The sequence below is a fragment of the Cherax quadricarinatus genome, chromosome 8 (assembly GCF_038502225.1).
Source record: "Cherax quadricarinatus isolate ZL_2023a chromosome 8, ASM3850222v1, whole genome shotgun sequence".
Lineage (NCBI taxonomy): Eukaryota > Metazoa > Arthropoda > Malacostraca > Decapoda > Parastacidae > Cherax > Cherax quadricarinatus.
The window spans coordinates 22,913,362-22,937,085 of NC_091299.1; the positions used below are offsets into that span (position 1 = coordinate 22,913,362).

Genomic DNA, 23,724 nt, shown 5'->3' on the forward strand with positions numbered 1-23,724 from the left:
AATATAAAGTGCTTACCAAACATAATATAAAGTGCTTACCAAACATAATATAAAGTGCTTACCAAACATAATATAAAGTGCTTACCAAACATAATGTAAAGTGCTTACCAAACATAATGTAAAGTGCTTACCAAACATAATATAAAGTGCTTACCAAACATAATGTAAAGTGCTTACCAAACATAATATAAAGTGCTTACCAAACATAATATACAGTGCTTACCAAACATAATATAAAGTGCTTACCAAACATAATGTAAAGTGCTTACCAAACATAATGTAAAGTGCTTACCAAACATAATATAAAGTGCTTACCAAACATAATGTAAAGTGCTTACCAAACATAATGTAAAGTGCTTACCAAACATAATGTAAAGTGCTTACCAAACATAATATAAAGTGCTTACCAAACATAATATAAAGTGCTTACCAAACATAATGTAAAGTGCTTACCAAACATAATGTAAAGTGCTTACCAAACATAATTAAAATTTTAAGTAAAGAATTTTAATCTCAAACAAATAATCTGAAATGCAAAAGTTCGTGTAAATTAAATTGTAATTAGTTCATTTGCTACGGTGGCAAATTATAAAATCAGTTTCAAATATATGAATGGAGAAATGTCAGAAATGTTTAAAATATATGTTAGGCAACAACTGGAATATGCATCAGTTGGAGAGGTCCAGCACCGGGGAAGACGGACGGTTAATTAAGGTCTCCACAAAGATAAGTACTTTTTATTGATTTTTTTCAATTAATGACTAATTTTCTTTGTATATATACTGACCAGTGACCATAAAAGTACTATAGTTTGCGAAATTTCACATACATACGGAAAATCATGCTCTTAAAGACGATTTTTTATTTGTAAGCACGACTGAGTAAAACCCTGGCAGCGTTACTGGACAGTTATGTGCTACCCACGCCTAAAAAAATCATGTATGTACGATAGAAAGAGGTTAATATTTGAGCTATGAATGGCTACCAGACTTGAAAAAATATGATTTATGATGAGAGGTTGTTAAACCAGAGAGGTCTACGGTGACTGATAGCAAGAAGCAAGGTATTATAACGTTATATAAGCAATCCAAGGAATGGGTGGGGAGTTGAACTCATGGCCAGTGCGTTAACCACTTGGCCAGCTGGGTGTAATAAGATTCATCCAGTTTGTTTGGAATAATGTCGGCAACGACATACAAGACTATAGAAGGGCATGGAAGAATAAAGAAAATGACTTTAGAAGATGCAGTAGGGACAAATTAAGAAAAAAAAAGTACAATCGAAGGTATAGAAGAATTAGAAGAGGAAGTAGCAAGTGCTACAACCGTTAGAAATTGAGAAAAATAAAATATGAAAAAATTAATGAAGCCAAAATAACAGCGTAGCTCTCCTCCTGCAGCTACAAATATAGTTATAAAAAGAATTAATTACACACGCACACTGACATGCACATGTAGACACGCACAAACAGGCACGCGCACACGAAAGCACACACGAACACTCATGCACACACACACACAGGTTACCTGAGTGTTGCTGGGTTGTACATCAGTGGTCCAGGGTCGTGACTTATCACCTTCTTTGTTGTGGTTCTCTAGAGCATCCATCGCCTTCTTGCTATTCTCTACGAATTTCTATGAATAAAGTGAAAACTCGATGAGTGGATAATACTAAACAGTGGAAATAAACAGTATGAAATACTGACACGACTGAAAGAGATAGAAATGCAGTATAATGCAATTCTTTATTGAGAATTTCGCCCACACACTGGGCTTTGATAAAGCCAACTGTGTGGGCAAATAGTTATCAATAAAAATCGCATTATACTGAATTTGTGTTTGTTTTTCCAGTATTCTAGTATGTTATGATTAAGCCACAAAGGTTAATCAAAGAGTTTGCCAGTACGTCTGTCTTGCTTTCAATGGAAGGAAGTTTGAGCCAACTCCATACTTTGATCTCAATTATTCACACGATTTTAGAGCTTCACAAAAAGAAAGTAAAAATATAAAGTGTTTATTCGCCCGGCAGCCGGGCAACAACATTTTGTTTACGAGTATTTACATAGTAAAAAGAAGTTAGGTCTAAACCACAAGGGCTATACAGCGCTGCAGGGCAGGAAGGAAGCGAGGATATTAGGTGGCAAAAGGGAGGTGGATGAGTAATAGGTTACGAAGAACAGCGGGGCAGTGGATGGTGAAAGGGTAGAGGGCAGCAAGAGATTGAGGTAGAAAGGGCTGAGGAAAGTGCGAAAGGTATCATCATCAGTTTGTGAAGTAAATCAGTCGTTGTCAAGAAGTCAATGAGAGAGTCAGGATTAAAGGAGGGTCCATCAGCAAGAAGGGGAGGTAAAGAGTAGAGCGGAGACAACAACGGAGGTAAATTCTGCGTGCTCGTTGATAGAGAGGGCAGTCTTACAGAATGTGGCTAATCGATACTGGAACTCGACACTGCTCACAGAGAGGAACAGGATGCCTCTCCATGAGATACCCACGAGTAAGACGAGTGTGGCCAATGCGAAGGCGGGAGAGAGTAGTCTCCCAACCTCGGCACTGATGACAAGAAGACGGCCAGTAACCTATGCTCAGTTAAATAGAATGAAGTAGAGTTGACCAACTTTGTTGCCAACGGGTGTGAAGGTGGGTAGCTATTACAGTAAAATAGTCCGGAAATGGAACACCTCTATAAGAAATTGGTAGGTTATGTACTGCTGACCGCGCAGCAGTGTCTGCCTGTTCATTGCCCTGTATGTCAACATGACCAGGGACCCAACAAAAAACAATATCTTTATGCTTGGTAGAGATGTGGCGTAGCCAAAGTTGGATACGGAGAACTAGGGGGTGAGGTGTATCAAATTCCCGTATAGCCTGTAGAGCACTAAGGGAGTCTGAGACAACCACAAATGATGACACAGGCATAGAGGCGATACGAATAAGTGCTGCAAGAATGGCATACAATTCAGCAGTAAAAATGCTAGGTGAAGATAGTAAATGCCCTCGTATGATGCTGTCTGGAAACACTGCTGCATATTCAACACCGTCAGAAGACAGAGCCATCTATGTGCACTGCGATGGCATGAGAACGAGAGTGGAAGTGGTCAAGAAAAAAAGAGCGGGAAGCCACCATAGGCAGTTGGGCTTTCGCGCAAGGGAGTGAGAAAGAACAGATCCGAACACCTGGAACTTCCCAGGGGGGTAGGGAAAAGTGAGATGCTACATGAACATATAAAGGTGGTAACTGAAGGGAAGACAAGAGCGAATGTAGGCGAAGAGAGAAGGGACGGAGCAAATGGGGGCGGCGAACAAATAAAGAATGTCTACTAATATCGGTGACCATTCTATAAATGGAAGGATTGCGGAGATCGTGAGAGCGTACATAGTAGCAAAGGCAATGGGCATCATGGTGATCAGACAAGGATGGAACATTCGCCTCTGCATAGAGGCTCTCAACAGGGGAAGAGCGAAAAGCACCAAGGCATAAACGTAATCCTTGGTGATGGATGGGGTTAAGGCTAGAGAGAGTAGCAGGAGAAGCTGCTGAATAGATATGGTCACCATAATCGAGTGTCAATAAGATGAGGGCTGAATGTAGGCGAAGGAGAGTTCGATGATCAGCTCCCCATGAAAGATGAGCAAGGGTTTTAAGAAGGTTCAGCCAGCTGTGACAAGTTGCCTTCAGAGAGGTAATGTGAGGTTTCCAAGATAACCTATGATCAAAGAGAAGGCCTAGAAACCTGACTGTATCATGTTCAGGGATACGGGAGCCACAGAGGTACAAAGGATGATCGGAGACGACAGAGCGTCTAGTGAAAGTAATTTGGTGAGTTTCGGTACTGGAAAATTTAAACCCATGTGTGGTGGCCCAATTGGAAACACGGTCGACCACATGCTGGAGAGAAACTGTAAAGAGGTGACAGTCAGCGCCTGCACAAGCAATAGTGAAGTCATCAACATAGAGTGATGACCAAATATTGGATGGAAGAACAGAGGCCAAATCATTTATAGCAAGGAGAAAAAGTGTTGTGCTCAGAACACATCCCTGAGGGACACCTTCAGCTTGGACAAAGTCATGGGAGAGCACATTATTGACTCGAACACGGAAATATCTGTCAGTTAAAAAGCTCTTAAAAGGAAGGATGGTAGATTGCCTCGGAGGCCTAAGGAGTGGGCTTGGGCCAAAACATTATAGCTCAAAGTTGTGTCACATGCCTTCTCAAAGTCAAAAAATATGGCAATAACTGAGTGGTTATTCGCAAAGGCATTATGAACATACGTATCCTAGCATAGTAAGGGTCTATGGTAGATTGACCCTTACGAAAGCCATATTGACTAGTGGAGACTGTTGTGTGTCTCTAAATACCACATTAAACATCAATTTACCAGACGTTCCATCACTTTGCAAACTGCACTAAAAAGAGCAATGGGACAATAGTGGGAGGCATCATGTCCCGTAGTACCAGGCTTGCGGAAAGGGAGAACAATGGCAGATTTCCACAGCTGGGGAATAACTCCTTGTGACCAAATAAGATTGAAGAGGTGTAAGAGGACTACAAGGGCTGACTGATGTAAATGTTGTAACATCCGAATATGAATGTCGTCAGGCCTAGCTGTTGATGATCGGCAAGCTGAGAGTGTTGCCTCCAGTTCCCAAAGTGTAAAAGGCACATTATACTGTTCTTCTCTGAGACAAGAAACGTCAAAGGGTACTAACTCTCTGGCAGACTTTGAGGAAAGAAAGGAGGGGCATAGATGGAGCCCCCGGGAAATACGGACCAGATGAGTGCCAATTTCAATGGCAACGTCAAGAGGGTTTGCTACATCAACACCTGCAACCCGTAGAACAGGAGCCGGGTCAGGAGAGTATTTACCACTCAATTTCCTCACTTTTTTCCAGACTGCACTCATAGAGGAAGCAGAGGTGATGGTGGAAACATAATCTCACCAGCAAGTGAATTTAGTGTCACGGATGACACGGCGAGCGATGGCACGCTTCTGCTTAAAATCAAGAAGTCTCTCATTGGTTCTACTGTACCAGTACCTACCCCAAGCAGTGCATTTCAAACGTACTGCACGAGCACAAAAGGAGACCACCAAGGCACGCACTTCTGAGAATGCCTGCCTGAGGTCTGGGGTATAGAATGAGAAGCTGCAGTTAAAACTGACGTCGAGAAGAGGTGTAGGAGCTCATCAATGGAGGATGAAGAAGGAACCTCACTAAAAGCAGTGAGTTGCGAGTAAAGGTCCCAATTTGCCCGATCAAATTGCCAGCAAGGGCTACGGAAAGGTGGTGAATATGAAGGAGAAGTAAGAATGATTGGAAAATGATCACTGTCATGTAAGTCCGGTAGAACAGACCAGGCAAAGTCTAGTGCAGTGGAGGAAGAGCAGACCGATAGATCAATGCAAGAGAGAGTATGAGTACGAGGATCAAAATGGGTGGGAGTGCCAGTATTTAAAACATGGAGGGGGTGAGAGGCGAGAAAAGCCTCCAACTGGATGCCACGTGAGTCACAATGAGATCCCCCCAGAGGAAATGGTGGGCATTAAAATCGCCAAGTAACAGAAGCGGTGGTGGTAAGGATGAAACAAGAAAGGCAAAATCTGTAATAGAAAATGCTCGAGAAGGAGAGAGATATAAAGAACATATTGTAAACCACTTATTCAAGTGGATACGGGCTGCAGTGTAATGCAGCAAGGTATGGACAAATAGTTGACAGTACGGAATATCATTGCATAGAAGAAGGGCACTTTCATTAAAGGTCCCATCTGAGAAAGGATCCGAAGAATACAATAAATTATAGCCTGAGATAGGTTGGAAAACAGCTGAGTGTAATTTTGGTTCTTGTAAGCAAACACCAACAGGGAAAAACCTGGAAAGCAACATCTGAAGCTCACCCCGATTACCCCTGAGGCCGCGGATATTCCACTGCAAATAGGCCATGATTGGCAATGAGGAAAATACCAGGAATCCATAGGGAAGGGCACCTATGGACTAGAGGGGTTAGAAAAGTCAACATGCAGTGGCATCAGAAGACATTCAAGCAGCGAAGGAATGGAGCGTTGCGAAGAATGAAGTTGTGGAGTTGGAGGAGAGGGAAGAGAAGCAACAGGAGGTGGATCAGTGTCCATTGAAGGTTTAGTCTCTGCAATGTATTCTGAAATGGCTTCAAGTGTTTCTGAATTCAAAGACATATGGGAGACAATATTAGAGGTAGAAGGAGGAGGGTGAGTAAAGATTGGGACAGTAATGGACTGTATCAAAGTAGGGGGGATGAAAGAGTGTACGGGACTGGAGAATAAGTGTGGGAGGGGACAGAAGAGGCAGAAACCTGGGAGGTGGCAGAAGAGGGAGAAACTAGGGAGGGGACGGGGGTGGAAGGCATAGTACAAGGAGGAGGGTGAACCTCCACACTTGTAAAAGAGCCAGAGAGAGGGGAAGAACCAGGCACAGAGACTGGAAAGGTAAAGTGCAGAGGTGGAAGAAGGGAAGGAGGGGGCAAAAAAGATTTGAGCAATAGGGATTTTTTGGACTAATGAGAAGTGGAGGGGCAATTGGTATAAGGTGTCATACGAGGTCTTGTCGACACCAGGACTTGTGAGGAAGGATGCGAAGATGTAAGAACAGACTGAGGTGTTGTAGTAGGGATATCAGAGCCCAGGACAGCAAAAGAATTAGATACCGGAGTGGCTATGGGAGGGGTAACCACAGAGGAGGCTGCAGAAGATGGGACCCGAGAAGTGGGGGGACGTTTTGAAACACGAGAATAAGAAACACGGTGTAGTCTCCCTTGGAGGCGGAGATGAGTAACTGCCATAGCATAAGGGACACCTGCCTCTTTGAGGCAATGGATTTCACACTCATTTAAATAGGCCTGGCAACAGCGAGAGTACAAAGGGTGAGCCTCATGACAATTAAGGCAAGAGGGAGATCGACTGCAAGACGTATTAGAATGGTTGTCGGCACCACAGATTGGGCATTCAGCTAGAGATCTGCAATATTTCGCTGGGTGACCAAAATGCCAGCAATTTCTACACTGTTGCGGTGTAGGGATCACCTTTCGAACTTGTAACTGATGTCCCGCGACAAACAGAGGACAGGAGTTCACAGCTGTCGAAAGTTAATCGAGCCACATTGCAAGGGTATCGTCTCTGCCTGCGGGCAGGAAGGACATAAGTGTCTACTTTGAGGATTGGGAGATCCTGGAGTCCAGTTGTTCAAGAATGTCATTGCCACATGTCTGGAAATTCTGTTGGACTATGGTATGGGGCAGAATGACAGTACCACTACAAGAATTGAGAGAAAGATGTTTTTCAATAGTGATAGGAGTAGTATCGATATGAGAAAGGAGAGAAAGATCATGAGCTTGGGTAGCATTCTGGACAGTGACGATGCACGTACCGCTCATGAGAGCATGAAATGAAATATTTCTATCAACACGGCGTAGGAGCGCTTTGCCAATACTATGGTCAGAAAGATAGGCAGTAGAAGAAATCGGTCTTAAAGTAAACAATTTAGTCCATTGTGTGGTCCGAAACTGAGTGTGGAGAAAGAGTGCATGGCGTGTCGGTCTTTTTCGAGTAGAATAGGAAGGTAATGAAGTAACATCATCATGAGCTTGTCGTTGGCATTTAGAAGTGGGACCAGAGTTGGTCCGACATGGAATGGGCTGGCGATTCGAAAATTGCCGCACCATAGAGGGAGAGGCCGGAAGCATAGTCAAAGGAGGGCAGAGATCAGACAAATCGAAGGAGTCAGTCGAGACCTGGTACCTGAAGCTGGTGATGAAACAGCACCAGCAAGAGGTACAGGGGCATCAGGAGCATCCAAAGAGTGGTCAAAAAACGAGGCAGGGTCAGAACAGGGTGCGGTATCAGTAAGGGGCCCTGGGGTAGAAGGTTCATGGATTAGGGCTTCCATGGTTAGGTTACTTCTTTCTTTTTGTTTTTAAGAAAAAAAAAGAAAAAGAAAATAAAAACAAAAAAAGAAAAAGGGAACGGGGAGGAATAGTTCCTAGGAGGAATGAAAGGGCCGGAAATCACCCTCCGTTCCCAAGACGACCTCAACACCGCAAGTAGTGCAGATGTGGCATGGAACCCATGCCATACCCTACCCTTCATGCCAGAAAACCAGCAATCCAGGATAGCAACCTCACATCTGCCGAGCTACCTCGGTGGACAAAAGAGAGGGCAGCTGGATATCCACCACAAAGCATAACTCCTTTGGCCACCACCCCCGGAATCTGAAAGGTGGCCTCCAGAGATACACCCTTCGCCCAAAAGACACCCACAGTCCCCCCCCCCCCGAAAGACCGGAGAGGGAACGGGATATCCCTAGGCGATCCAGATTCCACGGCAAACTACACCACTGCCAAGAGCCTCAATGGAATGGGATTGACCCCAGTACCCTTCCCCCTACCTAGGAACCAGTTGGCCTGTGGGAAGAATCCCAAAGGCCAAAAAGAGGAAGGGAATAAGGGAGGGACAGGGAGGAGGAGGAGGAAAGGAAAAAGGGAGGATGGGATAGGGAAGGGGGGATTGGGGGTAATTAGGTTCGGTCAGAGGAAGGAGACCAACAGGTCTAATTCCTCAGACCAAGAGCCTCTTCACCACACCAAGGAGCCCCCCTTGAAGAGGTTGTCATCTGCACCACAGGAAGCATCATCATTACTAACAGTATAATGGAGAAGAGATAAACCCATAGGGGTCATTCAGCCCCAGGGGATATGGGAGGTAATCAGGTTTGATATGATGAAAAAAGGAGGGTAGTTCCAGTATCTTGGTTCAAGAGTCATTCACCAGCATCAACAAAGTGTTTATCTTTTATCCGTAGTCTTTGATTTGGTTAAATTTTACAGCGCAGTTTAGCACATTGGTTTTTAATGTAGTTTAGGCCAACATCTTAACACATTTTGATCCAACGTTTAAGCCTAGCATTTTTCGAGTTAACATTTTATTTTAACTTGTTTTGATCTAACGTTTTTGCCTATCAAGTTTCTGTCCAACTTTTTAGCCTAACACCTTTCGATGCAATGTTTGTAGTCTGGCATCTTTCTGTGCAACGTTTAGACTATCACGTTTTGATCGAAATTTGTAGACTAGGTTAAGGATGTGTAATCTGTCTGGTTTCGGTTCAATGATAGCCAATAGGTTTTGATAGTAGGACATTGTTGTCTTAACCTAACATGGTAGGATCAAATGCTTCATGCTTTTGATTTGTCGTTGGGGTATATTATGCTAGCAACTAGCACAATGTATACGCTAAATCCGATGGTAGACAGCGCCTGAGAATGTGAGGTTATCAGGTTTGATCCGAGGGAGGAAAAGGAAGTTCCTTGATAGCCGCTCGACAGGTTTAGAACCATGACTGAATTCGTTGTAGCTATTAAATGACAATCGGGTAACGACCAGTTTGTCGTTTTTATGTAATCTTATTACTTAATGACCAAAAAAAAAATTAAATAATAAGTTAGGCTAGGCATAACTAAGTACAGTGTCATGCATAATCCATCATGCAGTACACAATGGATTATGTTAAGTATAGTATATCATGAGTAATATATCAAGTATAGTTTCGTGAATAATCTATCATGCATTATCATGAATAATGCATCATGTCTAATGTGCATTGTGGTATGGTTGATGTGACTCACATCGTAGACAGAGATAAAGCAGTGGGCAGTAAAGTAGGCGAAGAGAGCAACGATGAGTAGAGGAACCCACACGTACATCACTTCATTTCTGGTCTGTAGGAAGGAAGGACAGTATGGTCAGCGACTAACATCTCTCACCCATCACTACCATTACTTCCATACAAGGTCAATACCAAAACTCCTTGCATCCTAGCAGGATTGCTAAACTACTTTGAACAGATGTAAGAACATTGTGTATCTTCATCTTTGAGCGTGTAAAGATAATACTTTGATAAAAGTAGGAAAATTTTCAAAGCGAAGCGGAAATTAAAAAAAAAAAAACATGAAGAGACTGTAATTTAGTGATAGTGGAGAGCTATATGTGTAACTTACCTTTAAAAGTTGATAACCGATTACTACGGTACAGATAACGACAGAAGACTTAGCCAGAAACAAGACAAAGGCACCAACGGAGTTGATAGCAGCGACCCTGAGTGCGTTGGACGCCAAGACCCCGAAAGCCTTTTGCGCAGCCTTGCAGAACCCATACCCGTATATAGCTGACAGAGGAATTCACAAGGAATTAATTTTTGCAATTAAACTTGGAGAAATTATTAAAAAAAATACATGTCGGGAATGACGAAAGTGTTAATGTTTCTCTGAACTAATTTCAAAAATCATCAAAGATTTGATTTCATACAGCTGTATAGTACGAAACTATTCAAAATATTTTAGGAATTTGATGCTTTCGTTCTAAAACGATTAAAACTAAAAGACAAGAGGCCAGCCACCCAAGTTAATGAGACCATCTAGAACGATAGACGGGTCAGTTATATAAAATGGGTCCTTATTGATGAGTAAGACATATCTGAAAATACAGTGTATTTTGTATGTAAATTGATGGAATATATTGTAGTTTTAATAAAAATTAATTTGTAAATAAAGAACCTGTGGAAAATTGCATTTATCTGAATGTATCATTATATACATAACAGTAAATGAACATAGATAATTATTATTTATCAGACAATTAGGAATTTGGGACACCTAGGTCGTAAAAAAAATGTCCCCCTTCGATACCTACCACTGTCATATCCACAAGTTGCTCTGGACCTATCAATTAAATGAATTATACATCTCCAGGAATACTGGTAAATATATAAATTTGTGGACTGTATATTAAAATTAAAAAAAGGATTATATATACACACGTTTATATAACAGAAGGAAAATATCTTAATATCACTCACCAATTTGACTGGAGATTAAGTTGTATCATACTCAGAAAACCTCACTGTCTATACATGAAAATATCAACAAATTTTGTTGAAAATAAGAAAAAGTTTTGGAGTGAGATTAACAAGTTAAGGAAGCCTAGAGAACAAATGGATTTGTCAGTTAAAAATAGGAGAGGAGAGTTATTAAATGGAGAGTTAGAGGTATTGGGAAGATGGAGGGAATATTTTGAGGAATTGTTAAATGTTGTTGAAGATAGGGAAGCTGTGATTTCGTGTATAGGGCAAGGAGGAATAACATCTTGTAGGAGTGAGGAAGAGCCAGTTGTGAGTGTGGGGGAAGTTCGTGAGGCAGTAGGTAAAATGAAAGGGGGTAAGGCAGCCGGGATTAATGGGATAAAGATAGAAATGTTAAAAGCAGGTGGGGATATAGTTTTGGAGTGGTTGGTGCAATTATTTAATAAATGTATGGAAGAGGGTAAGGTACCTAGGGATTGGCAGAGAGCATGCATAGTTCCTTTGTATAAAGGCAAAGGGGATAAAAGAAAGTGCAAAAATTATAGGGGGATAAGTCTGCTGAGTATACCTGGTAAAGTGTATGGTAGAGTTATTATTGAAAGAATTAAGAGTAGGACGGAGAATAGGATAGCAGATGAACAAGGAGGCTTTAGGAAAGGTAGGGGGTGTGTGGACCAGGTGTTTACAGTGAAACATATAAGTGAACAGTATTTAGATAAGGCTAAAGAGGTCTTTGTGGCATTTATGGATTTGGAAAAGGCGTATGACAGGGTGGATAGGGGGGCAATGTGGCAGATGTTGCAGGTGTATGGTGTAGGAGGTAGGTTACTGAAAGCAGTGAAGAGTTTTTACGAGGATAGTGAGGCTCAAGTTAGAGTATGTAGGAAAGAGGGAAATTATTTCCCAGTAAAAGTAGGCCTTAGACAAGGATGTGTGATGTCACCGTGGTTGTTTAATATATTTATAGATGGGGTTGTAAGAGAAGTAAATGCGAGGGTCTTGGCAAGAGGCATGGAGTTAAAAGATAAAGAATCACACATAAAGTGGGAGTTGTCACAGTTGCTCTTTGCTGATGACACTGTGCTCTTTGGAGATTCTGAAGAGAAGTTGCAGAGATTGGTGGATGAATTTGGTAGGGTATGCAAAAGAAGAAAATTAAAAGTGAATACAGGAAAGAGTAAGGTTATGAGGATAACAAAAAGATTAGGTGATGAAAGATTGGATATCAGATTGGAGGGAGAGGGTATGGAGGAGGTGAATGTATTCAGATATTTGGGAGTGGACGTGTCAGCAGATGGGGTCTATGAAAGATGAGGTGAATCATAGAATTGATGAGGGGAAAAGGGTGAGTGGTGCACTTAGGAGTCTGTTGAGACAAAGAACTTTGTCCTTGGAGGCAAAGAGGGGAATGTATGAGAGTATAGTTTTACCAACGCTCTTATATGGGTGTGAAGCATGGGTGATGTTGTGGAAGTTTTAGCAGTAAAGGTCGAGAACCAAAACCTAGTCATTGTGGTAGTCTACAAGCCTCCGGATGCAACATCCCAGCAATTCCAGGAACAGCTGTTAAAAATTGACCACTGTCTGGAAAATCTTCCAGCTCCTGCACCCAACATCTTGCTCCTGGGGGATTTCAACTTAAGGCACCTAAAATGGAGGAATATAGCAAATAATATTGTTGCAGTAATAACACCAGGAGGCAGCTCTGATGAAAACTCACACTCACACGAGCTTTTAAATCTCTGCACAAAATTCAATTTAAACCAGCAAATAATAGAGCCTACTAGACTGGAGAATACACTAGACCTCATCTTCACTAACAATGATGATCTGATAAGAAATGTCACCATATCAAAAACAATATACTCAGATCACAACATAATTGAGGTTCAGACATGTATGAGTGGAGCCAAAGACCGACAAAATGAGACTAGTCACGAGGGAGCATTCACCAAATTCAACTTCAATAACAAAAACATAACGTGGGACCAAGTAAACCAAGTCCTAACCGATATAAGCTGGGAAGATACACTAAGCAACACAGACCCCAACGTATGCCTAGAACAGATTAACTCGGTGGCACTCGATGTATGCACAAGGCTTATTCCTCTAAGAAAAAGGAGGAGTAGATGTAAAATAGAAAGAGACAGGCGCTCCCTTTACAGGCGACGGAAAAGAATAACAGAGCGGCTAAAAGAGGTCAATATATCTGAAATGCGTAGGGAGACACTGGTCAGAGAAATAGCAAGCATCGAACTTAAGCTAAAAGAATCCTTTAGGAGTCAGGAATCGCGGGAAGAACTAAAAGCCATAAATGAAATCGAAAGAAACCCAAAGTATTTCTTCTCCTATGCCAAATCAAAATCGAGAACAACGTCCAGTATTGGGCCCCTACTTAAACAAGATGGGTCCTACACAGATGACAGCAAGGAAATGAGTGAGCTACTCAAGTCCCAATATGACTCAGTTTTTAGCAAGCCGCTAACCAGACTGAGAGTCGAAGATCAAAATGAATTTTTTATGAGAGAGCCACAGAATTTGATTAACACAAGCCTATCCGATGTTATCCTGACGCCAAATGACTTCGAACAGGCGATAAATGACATGCCCATGCACTCTGCCCCAGGGCCAGACTCATGGAACTCTGTGTTCATCAAGAACTGCAAGAAGCCCCTATCACGAGCCTTTTCCATCCTATGGAGAGGGAGCATGGACACAGGGGTCGTCCCTCAGTTACTAAAAACAACAGACATAGTCCCACTCCACAAAGGGGGCAGTAAAGCAACAGCAAAGAACTACAGACCAATAGCACTAACATCCCATATCATAAAAATCTTTGAAAGGGTCCTAAGAAGCAAGATCACCACCCATCTAGAAACCCATCAGTTACATAACCCAGGGCAACATGGGTTTAGAACAGGTCGCTCCTGTCTGTCTCAACTATTGGATCACTACGACAAGGTCCTAAATGCACTAGAAGACAAAAAGAATGCAGATGTAATATATACAGACTTTGCAAAAGCCTTCGACAAGTGTGACCATGGCGTAATAGCGCACAAAATGCGTGCTAAAGGAATAACAGGAAAAGTCGGTCGATGGATCTATAATTTCCTCACTAACAGAACACAGAGAGTAGTCGTCAACAGAGTAAAGTCCGAGGCAGCTACGGTGAAAAGCTCTGTTCCGCAAGGCACAGTACTAGCTCCCATCTTGTTCCTCATCCTCATATCCGACATAGACAAGGATGTCAGCCACAGCACCGTGTCTTCCTTTGCAGATGACACCCGAATCTGCATGACAGTGTCTTCCATTGCAGACACTGCAAGGCTCCAGGCGGACATCAACCAAATCTTTCAGTGGGCTGCGGAAAACAATATGAAGTTCAACGATGAGAAATTTCAATTACTCAGATATGGTAAACATGAGGAAATTAAATCTTCATCAGAGTACAAAACAAATTCTGGCCACAAAATAGAGCGAAACACCAACGTCAAAGACCTGGGAGTGATTATGTCGGAGGATCTCACCTTCAAGGACCATAACATTGTATCAATCGCATCTGCTAGAAAAATGACAGGATGGATAATGAGAACCTTCAAAACTAGGGAGGCCAAGCCCATGATGACACTCTTCAGGTCACTTGTTCTATCTAGGCTGGAATATTGCTGCACTCTAACAGCACCTTTCAAGGCAGGTGAAATTGCTGACCTAGAAAATGTACAGAGAACTTTCACGGCGCGCATAACGGAGATAAAACACCTCAATTACTGGGTGCGCTTGAGGTTTCTAAACCTGTATTCCCTGGAACGCAGGAGGGAGAGATACATGGTTATATACACCTGGAAAATCCTAGAGGGACTAGTACCGAACTTGCACACGAAAATCACTCACTACGAAAGCAAAAGACTTGGCAGACGATGCACCATCCCCCCAATGAAAAGCAGGGGTGTCACTAGCACGTTAAGAGACCATACAATAAGTGTCAGGGGCCCGAGACTGTTCAACTGCCTCCCAGCACACATAAGGGGGATTACCAACAGACCCCTGGCAGTGTTCAAGCTGGCACTGGACAAGCACCTAAAGTCAGTTCCTGATCAGCCGGGCTGTGGCTCGTACGTTGGCTTGCGTGCAGCCAGCAGCAACAGCCTGGTTGATCAGGGGCTGATCCACCAGGAGGCCTGGTCACAGACCGGGCCGCGGGGGCGTTGATCCCCGAAACTCTCTCCAGGTAAACTCCAGGTGATGAATGTTGCAGCGAGGAGAAGGCTGGAGGCAGTGGAGAAGTCATGTCTGAGGGCAATGTGTGGTGTGAATATAATGCAGAGAATTCGTTGTTTGGAAGTTAGGAGGAGGTGCGGGATTACCAAAACTGTTGTCCAGAGGGCTGAGGAAGGGTTGTTGAAGTGGTTCGGACATGTAGAGAGAATGGAGCGAAACAGAATGACTTCAAGAGTGTATCAGTCTGTAGTGGAAGGAAGGCTGGGTAGGGGTCGGCCTAGGAAAGGTTGGAGGGAGGGGGTAAAGGTTGTTTTGTGTGCGAGGGGCTTGGACTTCCAGCAGGCATGCATGAGCGTGTTTGATAGGAGTGAATGGAGACAAATGGTTTTTAATACTTGACGTGCTGTTGGAGTGTGAGCAAAGTAACATTTATGAAGGGGTTCAGGGAAACCGGCAGGCCTGACTTGAGTCCTGGAGATGGGAAGTACAGTGCCTGCACTCTGAAGGAGGGGTGTTAATGTTGCAGTTTAAAAACTGCCTCGTTGTGCTCCCGGTTTTTCTGGTGTTTTCACGGTCGCTCTTACGTGCTAGAACTTTAATTTGTGTCATCAATCCTATACGATACATCCCTCTAGCGCCTGGAACCAATCTTGGGCGGAAAACATTATATACTGAGTAAAAAAAGGAGAATTAGTGTGCACTTCCTAGCAGAGTTTACTGCCAGAGGGGAATCATAGGCCTGTCCCGTGTGGAAAAATAATAATATTGAACTTTGTGTCAGAGGAAAGAAAGTCTCCCTGAAAACATTGAGTATACATAGTGTATAGTGTATACTACAGTGGCTCCCTAGTATATTGATGATAAAGGCTAAAGTGTCATTTGAAAACAGGTGAATTTGTAAATGAAGTGATAAGCCTATAGAGGCAGGTGCCAGAAGTCGCCAGAAACTTACCACAGGTCAGCTGTTTTTAATAATCTTCCTGGCCTGCTAGTGTACTCGCATATAATCTAGTGATACCAGTGAATAGCAGAATACAGTGTTGTAGTAGCAACTAACCAGTATTATAATGGTACTTAGTGAAGTGGAGTGACTTTCATTAGTTTCTTTTTCTTGAAATACCAGACGTTACTGTGAATTTCATATAACCTGTAGTTACCAGCGGTCGCAATATACACAACGAGAAGCAATTATTACTACAGAAAAAGCGCCCTTCCTCCAAAATTTGCACCAGTCAACTATAGTGATAATATAGCATTTATTGTGGTGGAGACGGAAAAAAAAAATAGAGAAGCTAGATACAGCGATTGATAAACAAAGGTGGAGGCTCGACCGTTCGTCATTGTAGGAGTGCCAGCAGTCACCGGCTCTTCAACACGCAAGTTATACTTTTGTATCAATCAAATCACATATTACTCGGGTAGATAATTTCCAGTAGATCCTTCATGTGTTAGCCCAAATCACCGACCAGTATGGTTTAAATAAGTGACCCACTGATCAGATTAGATAGACTGGTCCGAACCCTTGACTGGTCCGAACCCTTGACTGGTCCGAACCCTTGACTGGTCCGAACCCTTGACTGGTTTCAAACGGTTTCGTTGTGCACCACCTAGCAGGTTATTAATAGAATATTCAAGAGGTTGCTAGTAGAATTGCAGTAAATCAACCATTCAAATCATTATGAAGCTGTGTGTAGTCTGTGGTCAGTCAAACAAACGGGCTTCCACATGCATAAATTGTCATTTCTGTGGAAATTGGTGTCACGCCCCTTGTGCAGATATCCAAGAACTAGCTACAAGCAGTATTAAAACAGGGAAGTGTTTTTGGGTATGCCCAAATGAGATAAATCTGTGGACTAAAATCACAAGGGTATTAAAAGAGGTCAACATCAAAGCTGCTTTCATAGAAAACCTGGAAGCTTTCTACAACAGATGGGAACATAAAAAGTCCGGGCTGAATGGTACTGCCCTTGATACTGGCCATGTAGTCACAAACTGTAAGGCTGGAGATGATGTCCTGGTAGTCAGTAAATGGGGGGCTGATAGTGCTGTCCTGGGAGACAGTAATGGGGAAGCTGGAGGTGCTGTCCTGGGAGACAGTAATGGTGAAGCTGGAGGTGCTGTCCTGGGAGACAGTAATGGTGAAGCTGGAGATGCTGTCCTGGGAGACAGTAATGGGGAAGCTGGAGATGCTGTCCTGGGAGACAGTAATGGTGAAGCTGGAGATTTTGTCCAGGTAGTCGGGAATTATACGCAAGAAGGAATACATATGAATGACCGCATAGGGGACAGGAGCCATAGTAGGGAAACAAGTGTAGTCAAAGATAAGATAAAACCAATATTGCAAACTAGAAATACCGCAGGAAATAGCAAACAAGAGGATTCCACTAGCAATAGTGAGGATATATTACCAAAAACAAATGGTGGGAGCTCCATTGTTGGTGCTAGGGAGGATAGAAGTAAGACAGGGAAACATGCACCAACAGGGAATACAGTCACAGAAACCCAAGGCAAACGGAAACCAAGCCTGTGCACATACTATGCACTCGGTATCTGCTGGCATGGGAAATCTGGAAAAACAGATGGGACGTGCAACTATGACCACCCTAGGAAATGCCATGCCCATATGACAACAGGAAAATGCAAACTCCCTTCCTGTAAGCTTTTTCACCCTGAACTGTGTACCTCTTCAGTACAGGAAAGACTGTGCTATAACTTAAATTGCCAGGCATACCATCTAAAGGGGACAAAAAGATACAAAACATCCAGGCCATGGGAAAACCTGGGTAGCCACAGCCACTCAAGAGGGAGAGGTTTTTTAGTGCCAGGAAGGAAAAAAAACTGGCAGGAAATGGCAGAAATCGTACACCAAATCCAGTCATTCCTGGAGTGGAACCACAGTCGATGGCCTCCACTCCAAACCAACAGATACAGATACTAATGCCGGAAAAAAAATCCCCCCCCAGTACCAACAATACCACCAGTCCGATAACATTCTTCTTTGCAAATATACAGGGTCTAAAGCCAGCAACAAACAACAAAATACCTTTCATCCGTGGACTGCTTGCAGAGGCAAAGGCAATGTTCGCGGCTTTCACTGAGACCCACATAAAGGATCACTTGGACAACGAAATATGGATCCCAGGTTACAACCTATACAGATGTGACAGAGTGAACAGGCAAAAGGGGGGGGGGGTTGGCCTGTACATTGCAGAGTCACTTGTTTGCACAGAACTGCTAAATGCCTCAAATGATGTAGTGGAAGTTTTAGCAGTAAAGGTCGAGAACCAAAACCTAGTCATTGTGATAGTCTACAAGCCTCCGGATGCAACATCCCAGCAATTCCAGGAACAGCTGTTAAAAATTGACCACTGTCTGGAAAACCTTCCAGCTCCTGCACCCAACATCTTGCTCCTGGGGGATTTCAACTTAAGGCACCTAAAATGGAGGAATATAGCAAATAATATTGTTGCAGTAATAACACCAGGAGGCAGCTCTGATGAAAACTCACACTCACGCGAGCTTTTAAATCTCTGCACAAAATTCAATTTAAACCAGCAAATAATAAAGCCTACTAGACTGGAGAATACACTAGACCTCATCTTCACTAACAATGATGATCTGATAAGAAATATCACCATATCAAAAACAATATACTCAGATCACAACATAATTGAGGTTCAGTCATGTTTGCGCGGAGCCCCAGACCGACATAATGAGATTAGTCACGTGGGAGCATTCACCAAATTCAACTTCAATAACAAAAACATAAAGTGGGACCAAGTAAACCAAGTCCTAACCGATATAAGCTGGGAAGATATACTAAGCAACACAGACCCCAACTTATGCCTAGAACAGATTAACTCGGTAGCACTCGATGTATGCACAAGGCTTATTCCTCTAAGAAAAAGGAGGAGTAGATGTAAAACAGAAAGAGACAGGCGCTCCCTTTACAGGCGACGGAAAAGAATAACAGAGCGGCTAAAAGAGGTCAATATATCTGAAATGCGTAGGGAGACACTGGTCAGAGAAATAGCAAGCATCGAACTTAAGCTAAAAGAATCCTTTAGGAGTCAGGAATCGCGGGAAGAACTAAAAGCCATAAATGAAATCGAAAGAAACCCAAAGTATTTCTTCTCCTATGCCAAATCAAAATCGAGAACAACGTCCAGTATTGGGCCCCTACTTAAACAAGATGGGTCCTACACAGATGACAACAAGGAAATGAGTGAGCTACTCAAGTCCCAATATGACTCAGTTTTTAGCAAGCCGCTAACCAGACTGAGAGTCGAAGATAAAAATGAATTTTTTATGAGAGAGCCACAAAATTTGATTAACACAAGCCTATCCGATGTTATCCTGACGCCAAATGACTTCGAACAGGCGATAAATGACATGCCCATGCACTCTGCCCCAGGGCCAGACTCATGGAACTCTGTGTTCATCAAGAACTGCAAGAAGCCCCTATCACGAGCCTTTTCCATCCTATGGAGAGGGAGCATGGACACGGGGGTCGTCCCACAGTTACTAAAAACAACAGACATAGCCCCACTCCACAAAGGGGGCAGTAAAGCAACAGCAAAGAACTACAGACCAATAGCACTAACATCCCATATCATAAAAATCTTTGAAAGGGTCCTAAGAAGCAAGATCACCACGCATCTAGAAACCCATCAGTTACACAACCCAGGGCAACATGGGTTTAGAACAGGTCGCTCCTGTCTGTCTCAACTATTGGACCACTACGACAAGGTCCTAAATGCACTAGAAGACAAAAAGAATGCAGATGTAATATATACAGACTTTGCAAAAGCCTTCGACAAGTGTGACCATGGCGTAATAGCGCACAAAATGCGTGCTAAAGGAATAACAGGAAAAGTCGGTCGATGGATCTATAATTTCCTCACTAACAGAACACAGAGAGTAGTCGTCAACAGAGTAAAGTCCGAGGCAGCTACGGTGAAAAGCTCTGTTCCACAAGGCACAGTACTCGCTCCCATCTTGTTCCTCATCCTTATATCCGACATAGACAAGGATGTCAGCCACAGCACCGTGTCTTCCTTTGCAGATGACACCCGAATCTGCATGACAGTGTCTTCCATTGCAGACACTGCAAAGCTCCAGGCAGACATCAACCAAATCTTTCAGTGGGCTGCAGAAAACAATATGAAGTTCAACGATGAGAAATTTCAATTACTCAGATATGGTAAACATGAGGAAATTAAATCTTCATCAGAGTACAAAACAAATTCTGGCCACAAAATAGAGCGAAACACCAACGTCAAAGACCTGGGAGTGATCATGTCGGAGGATCTCACCTTCAAGGACCATAACACTGTATCAATCGCATCTGCTAGAAAAATGACAGGATGGATAATGAGAACCTTCAAAACTAGGGAGGCCAAGCCCATGATGACACTCTTCAGGTCACTTGTTCTATCTAGGCTGGAATATTGCTGCACACTAACAGCACCTTTCAAGGCAGGTGAAATTGCCGACCTAGAAAATGTACAGAGAACTTTCACGGCGCGCATAACGGAGATAAAACACCTCAATTATTGGGAGCGCTTGAGGTTCCTAAACCTGTATTCCCTGGAACGCAGGAGGGAGAGATACATGATTATATACACCTGGAAAATCCTAGAGGGACTAGTACCGAACTTGCACACGAAAATCACCCACTACGAAAGCAAAAGACTTGGCAGACGATGCACCATCCCCCCAATGAAAAGCAGGGGTGTCACTAGCACGTTAAGAGACCATACAATAAGTGTCAGGGGCCCGAGACTGTTCAACTGCCTCCCAGCACACATAAGGGGGATTACCAACAGACCCCTGGCAGTGTTCAAGCTGGCACTGGACAAGCACCTAAAGTCAGTTCCGGATCAGCCGGGCTGTGGCTCGTATGTTGGTTTGCGTGCAGCCAGCAGCAACAGCCTGGTTGATCAGGCTCTGATCCACCAGGAGGCCTGGTCTCAGACCGGGCCGCGGGGGCGTTGACCCCCGGAACTCTCTCCAGGTAAACTCCAGGAGTGAATGATGGTGAAAGTTTTTCTTTTTTGGGCCACCCTGCCTTGGTGGGAATCGGCCAGTGTGATAAAAAAAAAAAAAAAAAAAAAAACTGGCCAGTTATAACATAACAGACTTATCTGAGGTTCCTGGAGTTGTCCTGTCCTGTCGCCTGATATCTCAAGTTATGCAGGAATGCACATCCAACAATTTCGCCTCCTATTTGAGAGGTGTCAGTCCAATTTTAACCTCTAGAGCACGAAAAATTCTTCCCATTACACTAACGTTGTATCCAATTCAAATTAACAATGGCGACTGACCTCCCCAGCCGCAGGTTTCCCTATTTTCAATAACATACTTCTTTTAAAAATACAATATAGGGCATCTATTTACCTATAAATTACCGTATTTCCGGAAAATATATACAGTATTTTCCACAGAACCAGCGAGAGTGGTGAGCGTCGCTGGGCGGGGGGGGGGGTTGCCATTGTTTTTTTGAACTGGGCAAGAGAACGTTAGTGAAAATCGAAGGAATTTTCGTCGCTCTAGAGGTTAAATTGTGTTTAAAATCTCTCAAATAGGAGCCGAAATTGCTGGATTTGCAGTCCTGCAGAAGAATTATGCGCTTGGACAGGACTCTGTGATTAGATGGGAATAAGATAAATTAACCCAGGTGATGTCTATTTATGTTGAAATTCTGGCCAGTATTTTCTTCATATTTTAGGCAGGGGTTTGTGTATGACACACCAAGTAATCTCCAGACAAACTGATGAGTGTTATTATTATAAATTCTCCTTCAATGTACATGTAGTCATTTATTAAATTTAACATACAGTCCACATATTTATATTAATGTTGTACCAGAATTCCTGGTGATGTATATTTCATTTGAAATTAATATAGGTCCAGAGTGACTTGTGGAGATATGAGTAGAGTAGGTATCGAAGGACATTTTTGCGACCTAGGATGTCCTAAAATTCCTATATGGCTCTAACCTTCATAAAAAATAATTATCTTTGTTACTTTTATAATATTACTAGTATGTATCTAATGAGATTCATCCAGGTAATTTTAATTTTCCATAACACGTGTGCAAAAGTTGGGTATCTTTATTGTTGAAATGTTCCACCTACACAGTAGGCTTCTTCAGTTAGATACAGAGGCAACAGGTGTAGTAGCCAAATAAAGTTGATGTAATCAGTCTATCAACTTTGGAGAAATAATATTTGAGGTGGTCAGTCCTTCAGCCTAAAGAAGAGTTCAGCTCCATGGAGCTGAACTCTTCTCCAGGCCGAGGGACTGACCACCTCAGATACTATTTCTCCAAGAATGATAGACTGATTACATCAACTTTAATTCGCAACTACACCTGCTGCCTCTGTATCTGACTGATGAAGCCCATTGTGTAGACGAAACGTTTCAACAATAAAGATACCCAACTTCTGCACATGTGTCTTACTCATCAACTTGTCGATATCTTTTTTATACCATTCAATATATAGGTCACTTATTCTTGATATTATTCAAGTCATTAGGGCACTGTCATACAGGATTATATTTATTTAGTGGGCAGTCAAATACATCTTAAAATAACAATTATTCACTAGATAAAGTCTGGCTATAAATTATTAAGCTATTCATTAATTTCTTTACAACAAAATTTATATTATATTTGAAGAGAATTATATTAGTTTTGTGTGATTTTTTTAAGCAGTATAATTTGGAACTGGATTAATGCTATAAATATTGTTTTTTTTTCGTCTCACTTTCCTCATTCATAGTCCTACAAGCAGGCACCACTTACCGATCTCTATGTAAGCATTTCTACTGAGGAATTTGAGGAACTTCTCAAAACACCAGAGGCAGCACTGACAACACTTCAGGAGGAAACTACATATCTGGTTTCCGTTCCGGTTCAACTTCTTCTCCAGGTACTGACAGGAGACAGTCAGGGTTATTTAATACCTCCATGACAAAAACATGGTTAATACGACGAAAACAATATACATTTCTTAGCAAAGCCATGATAGATACTGTACATTTTTTGTCTAAATTATGGTTTAAAACCAGAAACAAAAGCAATAGACTATTAATAATATGAATATACAATAATAGGTCGGTAGACTTTATATAAACACAATAATGGCTAAGATATTACCATCACGAACTTCCATCATATTCATATATTTACTAGACACTGAACATGATTACCATGGTTAATTTTCTCCGACACTGCTAACGTATCTAAAAGTTTAAATTTACTACATTTTTGTTCTGAAAAATATTCCTTGACACAAACACTTAAAATTTCTAGTGAAAGTGAGTGCGTATGTGCGCGCGCGCGTTTGTGTGTGTACTCGCCTATATGTGGTTGCAGGAGTCGATTCACAGCTCCTGGTCACTAGTCACTACTAGATCACACACTCCCCACTCCAAGAGCCATATCATACCTCTTCTTAAAGCTATGTATGAATCTTGCCTCCACCACTTCACTCTCCAGATTAATCCACTTCCTGAAAACCCTAAGGCTATGGCTAGTCTGACTGTCCAACTTCCGGTTGTAGCCCCTTGTTCCTGTGTCCCATCTCTAAAACACACTGCCCACCTTGTCAATTCCTCTCA

General features: G+C 42.5%; 1 protein-coding gene across 1 annotated transcript in view; it reads right to left on the reverse strand.

Annotated features, from left to right (window-relative positions):
• Positions 1-493: 493 nt before the first annotated feature.
• Positions 494-23,724, reverse strand: part of LOC128698617 (choline transporter-like protein 1) — a 162,559-nt gene continuing 139,328 nt past the window's right edge. The window contains exons 12-16 of the mRNA XM_070082732.1: positions 22,907-23,036; positions 10,019-10,185; positions 9,647-9,739; positions 1,527-1,634; positions 494-526 (exon numbers count right to left, since the gene is read on the reverse strand). Coding sequence (XP_069938833.1) covers positions 494-526; positions 1,527-1,634; positions 9,647-9,739; positions 10,019-10,185; positions 22,907-23,036 — 531 coding nt within the window. The remainder of the gene's footprint in view (positions 527-1,526; positions 1,635-9,646; positions 9,740-10,018; positions 10,186-22,906; positions 23,037-23,724) is intronic.